The 13,392-nt window shown below is 37.7% G+C and overlaps 1 protein-coding gene across 3 annotated transcripts in view; it reads right to left on the bottom strand.

The window, feature by feature from the left end:
• Positions 1-13,392, bottom strand: part of MCPH1 (microcephalin 1) — a 249,402-nt gene that overhangs the window by 126,560 nt on the left and 109,450 nt on the right. For all 3 annotated transcript variants that reach the window (XM_025886038.2, XM_073902261.1, XM_025886040.2), the window contains one exon: positions 1,369-1,446. In XM_025886038.2, coding sequence (XP_025741823.2) covers positions 1,369-1,446 — 78 coding nt within the window. The remainder of the gene's footprint in view (positions 1-1,368; positions 1,447-13,392) is intronic.

Below are 13,392 nucleotides of genomic sequence, written 5' to 3'. Positions count from 1 at the left end.
ATTCCGTTTTTTTCTTATGTAATTTATTTTCCCTCTATATGCCTCCACCCCAACTTCGTTTGAGAATACTAATATTTGTTGCGTGTTTCAAGTCAGTTTATGGACTCTGGAAGAGTCCGGCACGCCACTTTCTCTACCACTTCACCGTGCTTCCCCGACAAATATATTGAGGAAAGAACCTCCCCATTTTTGAACAGTCTCTCTTGTTACATTTAAGTAGGCTTTATAAATTCAACAGAGCACAGCTTTGTACCAAGTTAAAACATTAACTGGTAATAAGAAGATATCTCCACTGCAAAAGAAACCCTAAGTTTCTGTGATGTCTCGATGACCACACGGCAGACACTGAGGTGGACCAGTGATAAGATGGGAAAAATTGGCAACAGCATACTTGATACCGTGTGCCCACGCCGGCAGGTGAAATGCATTTCAAAGACACGCCGCACTGTGTTACACAGAGTTATGCATACTCTCTTATGACAGAGAGTAGGGGGGATTTGTGTCTTTACACTTCAATTCCTTAGGTGGTACATCAAACAGAGTCTTGCCAAGAGGAATGTTTTTTCTCCTTAAGAAAATATTTATAAAGTGGAGGGAAAATCAAAACGATAATCTTAAAAATGAAAATAAAAGCAACCCAACAACCTAGATAAATGAGTGATGAGAGGGTAACGTCCTACGCATACTTCAAATAACAGCAAATAACACCAGCCCTGGTCATAGATAAAAATTGCCACTTCTCTCTGAGGTATTAATCTTCCAAAAGCATAAACTGTGTCACAAACCAGGTAACTTTTTTGAAAATGAAAGCCAACATCTACATGATCCTGCTTCCAATTAAACCTGAAATTACCTATTTGTTACTTAATCTTTTAAAAAATTAGAACTTCCATTAAGCATTCAAAATATTTAAAATTTAAAATGCAGTAAAGTTGAAGCTGCATTTGGGAAGAGCATCAGAACATAAAGACCGCATCATGTTGCCAGGAGGCCATGACTTTTATACCTATCAGTTCTATCTCTAAGAGCAGTAACAGCTTTATTTCTTAAAGCAGTAAATAAGACATCATACCATCTCAAGAATCTAGTCCTTTTTCATTTCTTCTTTTTCTCAATCCTGAGGACTTTCATAATTAAAATTCTTTAAGATTTCATTCCATACGATTTTTTGCAGAATATTCTCACATTCCCACATTTGTTCTCACAAACGGATAAAAAAGTATTATGAAAAGTTCTATGAAAATGTGTTTTTAACTGCGAGCATAATTGGTCTTGACTTAATCAAAACCTGAGTCCATATCTATGCAAATAATAATTTCCTGAGAATTCTGAATTGTATTTACCATAATAAAATAACATCTGACTTACAGGAGCTGCAGGGAAGTAGTTAGAAAGTTCAAACGGTTCCTCAGAAATCCAGTGACCCAGTTCCAAAGACCACAGTACCTACAAGTGACACAATAAGCAGAACATTTATTATAGATTCATTAGGCTCTCGGTGGATAATAAACCACTTTGAAGATATAGCCAAAACAAAACAAAAAACCCAACAGTGACTATGTACTCCACAGATCTGAACCAGATGTGTCTTACACACCAAAGTACCATCAGAATCTTCATGCTGCATCAATCTTATGAATAATAAATGCTTTTCTTTAAGAAAAAAAACGTTTCCAATGACTAGAAATCTGGGTTATTATTCTAGTGAGGGCAAATACTAAACACCACCCCAATAACAAACATCTGAAATACCTTTTTGAGAATTCCAAGTTTCCAATTTAAAGAGTCATTATAGACAATCCTCAGTAAATATTCCAGGATTTTATTAATTTAAAAAAAAAACATTTATTAGGAGAAGATAGATCATAAGCTTAAATTAAAAAAGCAGCCCTTCTGGTATGTGATTTTGTTTCTAACATGGACTAATATTTTCAGAAGTTCTCCTAAAACAATTTGAAAATCCTTCCCAGGCTTTGGAAGGATAAAATGTTTCATAAACAAGCCTTCAGTATTATTATTTATTATTGTATTTGAACTCACATATTTTAAATGATCAAAATGATGTTTTTGCTTTTAATTCAACAATTTTCAAGATTCTATAGTCATCTCTACTTGATAAGCAAACTCCCTGAAAATCTGTTCCTATTTCCATGCACCAATAGAATTTTATAACAAAAATAATCAACTGAATTACATATCCCGTATTTATTTTTCATCTGCAATTTCATTTCTTACATTCAGTGAATCCACGCTCTTTTCTAGAGTTGCGACATAAAGTTTAAGTTTGTTTTGCTGAATTACTGGGGATAAGAAGGCAGTTTTCCTGTTCGGCAGTTTCTAAGATTAAGACCCATCTATGGGAGCTTGGTCTTAAATATTTCTAAGAAAAAGTGCACATGCTGGTGTAATAAAGACAATAACAAGATACAGAATCTTAATGACAATTCTCAGCACCGGTCTGGATCTTACTTTAAAATGCAGGCATTTATTCACTCAACACTGTTTTCTTCATCTCACTAACCGCTTGTCTGTGAACAACGTATTGAGAGCCGACGGTGAATAAGAACCCACGCTAGGTCCTGAAAACACAAACCCAATCCCAGAGGAGTTCACCCTCTGGCAGGAGCCATGAAGGCAAACCACAAATGGTGATTTCTCAAAACAGTACTGTGGGAACCTATAGAAGAAGCAAACTAACTCTGTCTAAGAGAATCAAGGAAGGGTCCACAGATGAGGTGACATTTGAAACAGAGTCTTAAAGGATGAGTAAGAGTTCATCAGGCAAAGAGAGACAAGAGTGAGGAGGGGAGGGGACATTCCAGCACGGAGAGAATGCCACATGCCAAGGCAGGATTAAAGCGGGTTCTTTTGGGGGGGGCGGTGGCTAAAGGGTGCTTTGGAAGAAGTGGTAAGAAAATCGGGTTGGTTAGATTCCTATGGTAAGGTATAATAATATACCCTGTTTATATCACTGTATCTGCAGGGTACATGGCAGAAGAACAATCCAGAAAAGACATGAGAAAGCTCTGAGGGTGCTGAGCCCCAGATGACAGAATGGGAATGGAGTATGATGCAGGGCAATGTGTCTTCACTATAGAGAGAGGAAGTGATGAGTTGTGTTCTCAAAGACCCTAATTCCATCTTCACTTAGCTCTGGGTGTACATGAGCATTTTGTCAGTTAAGTCTCTTTTTTGCTTTCCCCTGATTTTACTGGCTAACCAATATAGATAGATAGATAGATAGATAGATAGATAGATAGATAGATAGATAGATATCTTCATAAGATCAATGAAAGAGGGTATGAAAAAAATGGTACAGTGAAATCATGTTTCTACCTGGCTATTTAGAGGTGGTTAAAACATTTAAGTAACATAGTGTTTGCCTTACTTTTATCAATGTATGATATCATTTATAGAGACACACTAACAACATCTGTGTGGTTCCCTACAAATCTGTGATTAGCCCAGGAAGTAAAATGTAAAAAGCTTCAAAATCAGGTTCATTTAAGACATGAGGCAATGTGAAAGAATTAGGATAGTGAGAAACATAATGTACCAGTGAGAGAATCCAAGGAACCAGTCTTAAAAATGCGTGTGGCATTTGAGTTCAAATGTAGTCCACATTAAAATGTCAACTGAACCTCCTGGAGAAAATTTATGTTCTCTGAGTTTGACCCTTTCTAAATGTTATGAAAATAAAGCCATAAGGCATCTATAGTAGAATTTTGGCAAGTGAATTAATAAATTGAATTTAGGTAGGCATCCCAGAAATTAATATTGAACAGAGATAGCAGAAAACACTGATTTGATTGTAATGAAATCATCAAATCAGAAACATAGTGCAAGCTTTTCACTTTAGTTCTTTCATTAGCCAAAGTTATCTTTAGCTTAGTAGAGTGTTCAATATTGGGAAAATCTACTCTGCAAGATCACAGTTAAGGCTGTGAGTGAACTAAAAGTTTAACCCAACATATTTCCCATCATATATGTGATAGAATAAAAATAACTAAGATGCAATTGGGTTGCATAAATACAGAGGATCAAATCCCATGTTTATAGACCTTAAAATGAGGGCTGAGTTATTTCAGCATCCACTGTGAATGGATATAATATTTTTGATATTTTAAAACTGTTGTTCATAAAACTTGAACCCTGTTGATGAATTTAAATAGGAACCACTTGACTTATTATTAGATTAACAGCTACTGACGAGACAAATTACCACAATGTAGGCGTGACCACACAGTTAATTCCATACTAGGCAAAACACAAATGGTCTTCTCTTGTTTCACACACATCTATCATTTCATTTGAACAATGTGAGTCAGTGGAGCTACAGTGAACCCAAGCCAGAAAATGGCACTGGTATTGAAAGCAAGTCCATAACAGCATCATTTACAAGGAAGACAGTGAAGCTGCCTTAATGGTTAACACATAGCAAGATGAACACATCTTTATGTTCACCTTCTCCCCAATACTCAACTAAAAGGATAGAATTTAAAAGAACGAGAAGAGTCTACAGCAGATAAAACAGGGTATTTTGGAAGTTGCAAAGCAGATGCGTAAATGATAAATGACTTAGAAGGGCAAAGAAAGTTCAAACTTAAGTGTCTAGAAAAAGAGATCTTTGGGAAGCATCCAATTCCCTTCACAGACTCTGAAGGCAAAGAAATTGGTGGTACTGGATATGTCTGAAGATGGGGTATAGAACAGGGTAAAAAAAAGAGATATTTACTACCCTGTAGCCCACCCACCCCTGGAATAAGACAAAAGTAAAGTCAAACCGGCTGCTCTGAGAGCAATGGTGGAAAGTGCTAGGGAAAACCTCTCCAACCCTTCCCCTGGGACACCAGCCATTCTTTCCTGGGGACACAGATCAGCCCAGGGGAAAAAAGACATACAACTACTAAAAAGCTTGGATCTCAAATACCTCCATTCACATCAAATTATCTATACACCACTCAGACAGGCAGAGTTTCAGTCAGCTTTTCAATGCCTCATTACTGAACATGACTTTATACCCATTTGATAAAAGCCTCTAGCTTGAAAACATAGACCAAACCAAACAAGAATGGAATTCCTGGGATCACAGTGATGGGAAGTCCCTGGCTAACAGCAGCTCTGCAGACCTAGAGAGAACCAGTCTCAAGGGAAAGAGAACAAATGGGCTCATGGGTGGTGTCTCTAAGAAAAAATAAATGGGATTGGAAGATAATCTGATGTAGAGACAGATTTGTGAGAAGAATTACAATGCTTTTAGAAATTTTTGCAGTCAGTTGGTGATAGTTGCATAGAAAACTAAGCAATCAAAATAATTGTCAATGATTAGCTCAGGAAAACCAACAAACACAAATTACCAGAGACAATCATAGTACATTACATGGCTCAGTTCAAATAGCGTCCACATACTCATTTGTCTGTGTGTGTGTGTGTGTGTGTGTGTGTGTGTGCGCGTGCGCGCGTGCGCGCGCGCATGCCCGTGCATATGCACATGTGAATGTGTATTTATATGCATATATAAAATGTTAAACAAAAATTGTAACCACATTGAGTAGACTGGGGAACAGAAGAGTAGGTGGGACTGAAAGGCAGCCATACAGTCATAGTTTGATCTTCCACAGAAGGAACTCTACAGACAATGTCTCAAAGTTAATTTTAAAAAATGGCAAGAAAACCATTTTATTTAGAAATATGTAGGTAAAATATCAGAAGGCTATTTTAGGAGTGAAAAATCCAGGCTGGGAAACAACAGGGCAGGAGGTACCATTTTTTATTATAAAGCCTCATAAATTATACTTGATTTTTAAAAACACTTTACTTTGGATAATTTTAGACTTACAGTACAGGGAGTTCTCATTTAACTATCACCTAGATTTCTCTATTGTGCGATTATCCAAATTAACTTTGCTCTTCTGTTTCAAAAGTGCTTTGCAACTTGAACCAGCTTGTTGATATCTACAAGAAAATCTTGCTGAGCCTGTAAATGGAACTAAGTTGAATCTATAGATCAAAATGGGGAGAACCAAAAAGAAAGACAAATACCATCTGATTTCACTTACATGTGGAATCTAAAAAACAAAACAAACAAACAAAACAGAAACAGACTGCTAGATACAGAGATCAATCCCGTAGTTGCCAGAGGGGAAGAGAGTAAGTGGATGGGCAAAATAAGAGAAGGGGAGTAAAGGGTACAAATATCCAGTTATAAGGGGCGCCTGGGTGGCTCAGTTGGTTAAGCGACTGCCTTCGGCTCAGGTCAGGATCCTGGAGTCCCGGGATCGAGTCCCACATCGGGCTCCCCGCTCAGCGGGGAGTCTGCTTCTCCCCCTGACCCTCCCGCCTCTCATGCTCGCTCTCTCTCTCTCTCATTCTCGCTCTCTCTCTCTCTCATTCTCTCTCTCAAATAAATAAAGAAATAAAATCTTAAAAAAAAATATCCAGTTATAAAATAAATAAGACACTGGAGGCAATATAGCATAGGGAATAGAGTTAATATGTAACAACTTTGTATAGTGGCAGAGAGTAGCTAGATTTACCATGGTGATCACTTCCTAATGCATACATATGTTGAATCACTTTGTTGTACACCTGAAACTAATATAACATTGTACGTCAACTATACTTCAAGAAAAAAAATGTGTGTGGAGGCCTGACAGCTTAAAAAGTACCCATTTTCCCAATTCATGAACATAGTATCTCTCTCTTTTTATTTAAGTCTTTGATTTCTTTCCGTAAATATTTTGTCAAGATTTAAATATTTTAATTTCTGTGGATGCTAATATAAACGGCATTTAAAAAAATCAGAATTCCAGTTGTTTATTGCTAGCACATAGAAATACAACTGAATTTTGTATATTGACCCTGTACCCTGTAACCCTGCTGAACTCACTAGTTGTGGGGGGTTTTTGGAGATTTGTTGATGTTTTCTGTGTAATCATGTCTTCTGTGAATAAACAGTTTTATTTACTCCTTTCCCAATCTGTGTGCATACTCTTTTTAGTTCCCTTATTGCACTAAGATTCCCAATACAATACAGAAGAGAAATAGTGATGGCCTGCAATTGCTTAAACTCCTTTGCGAGGCAAATTTGATTTATTACAAACAAAAACAAAACCAAAACGAAACAGGATAGCATAAACCCAAAGTGTTTCTGGGTATAAATGAAATGTACCTATGGAAAGCACAGTGTTTCTTTGTTTTGTTTTATTTTAAATTTGAAAAGTTTATATTGTTATCCAGTACTAGTGCTGGCTAGTGGTCCTGCTGCTTTTACTAATTGCTTCAACTTCCTTTTCTCCAAAGAATAATTAGAAAATTCAGAGTGATCAGAAGTACTATAGCTCAAGATCAGTAAATATTACTTTCTAAACCAGAACCAATCAAATTAACTTCTCTTAACATTCACCTTAATTTCCTTCTTTGTGGGAAACAACAATATTCTTTGTGTACAAAAGTCTTCATGTTGTTCAATGTATCTGCTGATTAAAATCAAATCTGACAGTCAGAAACTTATGCCTCAGGTTTAACCTGTGGGAATCTAGTTAATATCAAATAGTTCAAAAGTATACTTCATTCTCTACTTTAATCACAGAAGAGATTGTCCTACCCATCCTTGCCCCCACCAACCGTGGTAGAAAACTTAGTTGTAAGAGTTTATGGAGGTATAAAAACATACACTCAGCATCTGCAAATCTCTTCTTTCTTATAGAAGATGAACAATAATAGTAATTAATTTTTTTGCTATTTTAAGCTAAAAAGAAAACAGTACAAATATTTTTCTCATCAGATTTTATAAATTCTTTGTCTCGGTTATAAGAGTAGTTAATTTGCTCAAACACCACCACCTTAAGAGAATTTGCTACTATGTACATTGTTTAGACTTTTCCTACCGGGAGAATAATATTTGTGTTTTTTCCACAACTACACACTATAGGATACTGGTTAACACCACAGAATCCAGGCAACTGGGTTAAACCAATCTCCATCTTGCTGTGGCCCTGTGACAAGAGGCAAGTTAATTACCCTTTCTGTCACATGAAAACACTACACGTCATTATAAATGACAAAAGGACCATGTAGCTAATGATATAGTAGCGGCAATGAGGCTATTTATGGGTTACATTTCAGGATTAAAAAGTTGGGGCTATCATTTGCAATGACATGGTTAATCTGGAAAGCATTATGCTAAATAAAATAAGCCAGAAAGAGAAAGTCAAATACTGTATGCTATCACTCATAGGTAAAATTGGGGTGGGGGGAGAGAACAGTTAGAGAACTTATTCTAGCTAAATAAAAGATTTATATTAAGCTCCAAAAAAAAAAAAAGGTTGGGGCTATCGATGGTATGGTTTTTAATAACTAAAGAAGAGAGTATAGGGGGCTTATGTCCTGAACACTTTGGAGCCAGAAAACTGAGGAGGTCTGGTCTTCTGAAAAGATTGACTTGGACTGGCAAAGTTTCAAGGCAATAGTATTTGTTACAAAATAAGCCATTCCTCTGTGTTTCCAACACATCTCAGAACATCAGGAAATGCTTTATATGATTCCATGAAGTTATTTTAAAATACAAACCCATTCTGTAGATGTAATGCCTCTCTCAATGAGGCAATTTTCCATAGATGATTTTTAAAAATTGAGGTGAAATTCTCGTAATACACAAGTAACCATGTTAAAGTGTCCAGTTCAGTGGCATTTGGTATATTCACCGTGTGTGCCACCACCACTTCTTTCTTGTTTCAAAACATCTTAATCATGCCGGGAATGTACCCCATACCCGCCAAGTAACTACCCTTCATTCGCCCTGCTCCACTCCACCCCTGGCAACTGCTAATCAGCCGGCTGTCTCTGTGGACTTGCCTATTCCACATAAACTGTAGGAGAGGAATCAGACAATATGAAACCTTTTGTGTCTGCTTTCTTTCTCTTAGCATAATGTTTTCAAGGTCCATCCAAGTTATGATAGGAATGACGGCTAGGCACGAGTGTCAACAGTAAGTGATACTTATTGAGTGCTTACTGAGCGCTTTATTTAGATGATCTTTCAATCGTTTTACAGATAAGGAAACTGAGGCTTAGAGAGTTAACTGCCTTACTGGTCACACGGCCAGTGAGTGGCAAGGTTAACACTGAAACTCACGGTCTTATCCGTTAACCTTTCAAAAACACATAAAGTGGTGCGCAGCCACAGAATAAATATACCCACGTTTAAGGTGGCAGAAGATAAAAACATTCTCTAGGCCATCTCTAGAAGTAGATGCCAGAAAGAATACATGCTATGTATTGAGGAAAGGCTGAATTCAAATTCAAAACTCACTCATTTTCAAGCACTGTGACCATAGCGACTTACTGAAATCATTCAAGTCTCCGTGTCCACAGAGGACACAAAGGAGTCTTGTCCTAACAAGCTGAGAGAGCCTAGGATGGCCAGGATGCCAGGATGGCCCCCTCCTTACGTCTTCTGTGTGACTACCATCCTCTGGAAGGAGCCCTACCCCACCCTCCACATATGGCTGGCTGGTCTCTAGAACCTTCCAACTCAGTGCATGGTCGTAGGGCCAGCAACCTGTACCTCACCTGGGAACTGGGAACTGGTAGCCAGTAAAGAAAGCTTAGGACCAAGACCTACTTGTGAACCACAATCTGCATTTAATAAGATCTCCAGGGGATTCATATGTGATTAAGTGTTTAAAAAGCACTGTTCTGCCTGTCTCAAAAAAAAGTGGCAGGAAACCAAAATCTTAATACAACCTATTTAACCAAGACAGATAAAATAAGCAATAAAGTACTAAAAATAAGTAGTTAAGAACTCTTTTTCCTTTTTAAGAGATATTAACTGACAGAGACTAAATACCAGATGGTAAGAGGAAAAGGCTGTTATACATTGATATATGCTCAAATGTTCTTATTAAAACGTTTAGCTATACGGCATACGGGCATTTATGTGAGATTTATGCTGCTTGTAGTTTACCTAATCTTTTCAGCCAGAAAAAATGAAAATGGATTATTCTTGGATTTTAGAGCTTAACGGCCCACTATTAGCTACTTTTTACATATTGCTAAGCAAAGACCAGGGTGACCCAGCATTTCACCAGCATACTGACATGTGAAGTCCAAACATCTTTATAAATAACACAAGCTCGTACTTTTCTTATCAAAATGAAAACAAAGAAATAAATATAACACATTCCAACGTAACTAAAACAAACATCAGAAACATCACTTCACTGTATGAAAATACAGTAGGAATTATTATGGCCATCATAGACAATAAGCCAAACATTACTATTATGGCTACTCAGGGCAATCACTGTTTCTTATTCTTTCTGTAAATTTGAGTTAAAAAGATTTTTTCTTAAACGAGCATCAGGTCATCTTATTTTCAGTGAGTTTTAAGAAAGTCATGAGCTACACGGATATCTTCATAATATATAATGATGCACAATGTTTTTATACGACATTTTTAGCTCATCGGGGGCAAAAACAAATTCTGAGGTTTCTTAAAGAAGTACGTATGTTTAGCCATGTCTCTGCACGCTTATTCCTTCCACAAGTAAGCGCTGTATTCCAGTTCCATCCTGGGCCCTGGGCCAGGTGAGAAATGACAGGCACGGACTCCGCCCTCAAAGAGCTTGTAAGTGCTCAATAACCAGGGTCTGTTAAAGAGTTTCTGCTTTTCTGTTTGAAACTTTCTTGATTTTGTCCTCGTCCCTTGTGCCAAGGGGGGCACGGCTATCTCTAAGTAAGTTTTAATCCTAAAATTACTGTTTACAATTTAACAACTGAAACAAATGTTCTACTACAATAAAGTGTACGTGCAGGTCAGAGATACTTGAAGGTCAAACAGCACAAACTTCCAGCTACAAAATAAATTATTCATGCTAAAATTAATCACGAAAAGAGCAGGTCTTAAAAGTTCTCATCACAAGAAAAAAAATTTTTATAACTGCCTATGGTGACGGATGTTAGGTAGACTTATTGTGGTGGTAGTTTCATAACATACACACAAATCTTGAATTGTTATGTTGTATGTCTGAAACTAATAACATGTTATATGTCAGTTATACCTCAACTAAATAACTGTGGATAACATTAAGTATTTGTAGACTGTTCTTTCTTGTTATTATCTAACAAAACCAAAATAAAAAAGAATTATATAAGGGGGGCCCCTGGCTGGCTCAGTCGGTAGAGCACATGACTCTCGATCTCAAGGTTGTGAGTTTGAGCCCCACGTTAGGTGTAGACATTACCTAAAAATAAAATCTTAAAAGAATTATATAAAACAAAATTCGGTGGAGAGGTGTTCCTTCTATGTACCGAAGGTGTTTCTCTATGTACTCTCCAGTGGTGGCGAGAAAAACCAACTCAAAAGAACTAAGAAATAGATCCATCATGCACCTAAGGCGAGCTGCTATTTCAGTTGATAAAACCACTTTTAGTTACATATTTCTCATTCTCTGGTAAAGAAAAGCCTAAAAAATTTCCTGTAGAGAACATTCCAGGGCAATGAATTTAAGGAGAAATGTACTGTATGGATCATACATAAAAAGTATCAGGTAGCAAAATGTACAATGTTGTCAACTGTAGTTTTGAAGAAGGTATGACAGTTGTCTAAAATCCTGTTATTTCTTACATCAGTGCTCCTCAAAACCTAGTATTATCACTAAAGCCTAATTCACAGAGGTACTTAGGCAGACGAGTTCAAGTGTGCTATTCTTTAGCAACTTATTTTAACTTGGGTATAGAGCTTAGAAACCTGAAAGAATGGACAGCTAACAATGTCCCCAGCATTACTGATAGATACCTAAAACGATGTGTAAATGACGGATGTTTAAAAAGTCCCAGAGAACGAATCATGGTTGCATTTTTCTGAGGAGAACCTAAAGTTAAGCGAAACATTTTGTGTTGTTACTGCAAATGAGAACGGTTTCACTGGGTGTCAGACTGAGCACAAGTGACAACTGAGGAACTCAATGGAAAGTTGAGGAAGTGACGTATCAAAGATGCACCTGTAGGCACAGCTGGAATTTTTTCTAAAAACGAGCTTTGAATTTGTGACACAACTCCACAATGACCAAGGGGAGGTCCTAGAGTCCTCAGTCATAAGGCGAGAAGGAGATCATTCGAGGTTTAAAAAAAATTAAGAACTGGCATCAGATGCGCTAAGTTAAACAAAATAAAAACAGTGTGGTCCCTGAATGCCAGAATTTTGAAAGGGATGGGGTTGGGGGGGGGCAATAAGTACCAAAGCCAAATCTCTTGATTTGCTGATTTGTAGCCTCATCCATTTAAATTGTTGGCCAAATATGGCACCTTTGCCTTAATACACATAATACACATACATAACCTCGATCTAGTTTCTTCTTTCCTGCTAAGCCAATAGGTCCAGGTGCTCCACAAACACACGCCCAACTCACTGGGATAAAATCAAACTGTCAAGCACTAGGAATATCATTTTTCAACTGGCCATCTTACAAAGCTCGAATCATATTTTATATTGCCCCATCCAGCTACCAAGACTGATGTCTCTGATTCAGTCACAGCAAGAGGTCTAGAAATAGTTGTGCGCTTTCTACTTCTTCACTTGCTGTTTCCAAGACTACCGGCAGCAACCATCTAGTCAAATCCAAGGCTGTTTCTCTGCCTTCATCGTATTCGTCCTTCAGTGGTGTTCCACGTGACCAAACACACTCTCCTTTCTGAGACAGTCCCTCCTCTAATGGAGTATCCCATTCACCTGCTGCTCCACCTCATCACCGCCTCATCTTTCTTGGTCTCCCTTGTTTGATCCTCCACCTCTTTCTTGACTTTTAGACGTTGGCACGGCAGGGCTCAGTGTTAAACTTTGCTTCTCTCCTCCTTGTACACTCATCTCCTAGGTACCATGGCTTTAAGTTCCATCTATGCATAAATGGTTCCCCAAGGAATATTTATAGTCCTAACCTTTGCTCTGAACACATGCGCACGCGCGTGCACACACACACATGCACACACACACATGTTTAATGGGATATGGGATAGTTCTGCCTGAATGTCTGATAGGAATCTCACACCCAGTATGTGTAGATCAGAATTTTTTATTTTACCCCAAACCTGCAAACATTTTTCTCCCCCAGTATTCCCTGCCTCAGTAAATGCCACCACCATGTACCCTCAGGTGCTCAAGTAAAAAATTTAGGGAGGAGCCATCTTGACTTCTCTATTGATAACATGCCATGTATTACCAAATCCTGTTAGATCTTCTTAAAAACTACACCAGTGTGATCTCTTCTCTCCCCACCTAACTGCCACTGTGTTAGTCATGGCCATTATAATTTCTGACCTCGATAATCTTAACTGCCTTCTTCTGGTCACTCTGCTTACTCTGACCTTCCTGCAATCCTTCTTTACACAGAA

The sequence above is a fragment of the Callorhinus ursinus genome, unplaced genomic scaffold (assembly GCF_003265705.2).
Source record: "Callorhinus ursinus isolate GAN/ISIS: 27379988/994484 unplaced genomic scaffold, GSC_fseal_2.0 scaffold17, whole genome shotgun sequence".
In the NCBI taxonomy this organism is placed as follows: domain Eukaryota; kingdom Metazoa; phylum Chordata; class Mammalia; order Carnivora; family Otariidae; genus Callorhinus; species Callorhinus ursinus.
The sequence above is the reverse complement of the archived record's forward strand: the minus strand, read 5'-3'. Positions and strand labels throughout refer to the sequence as shown.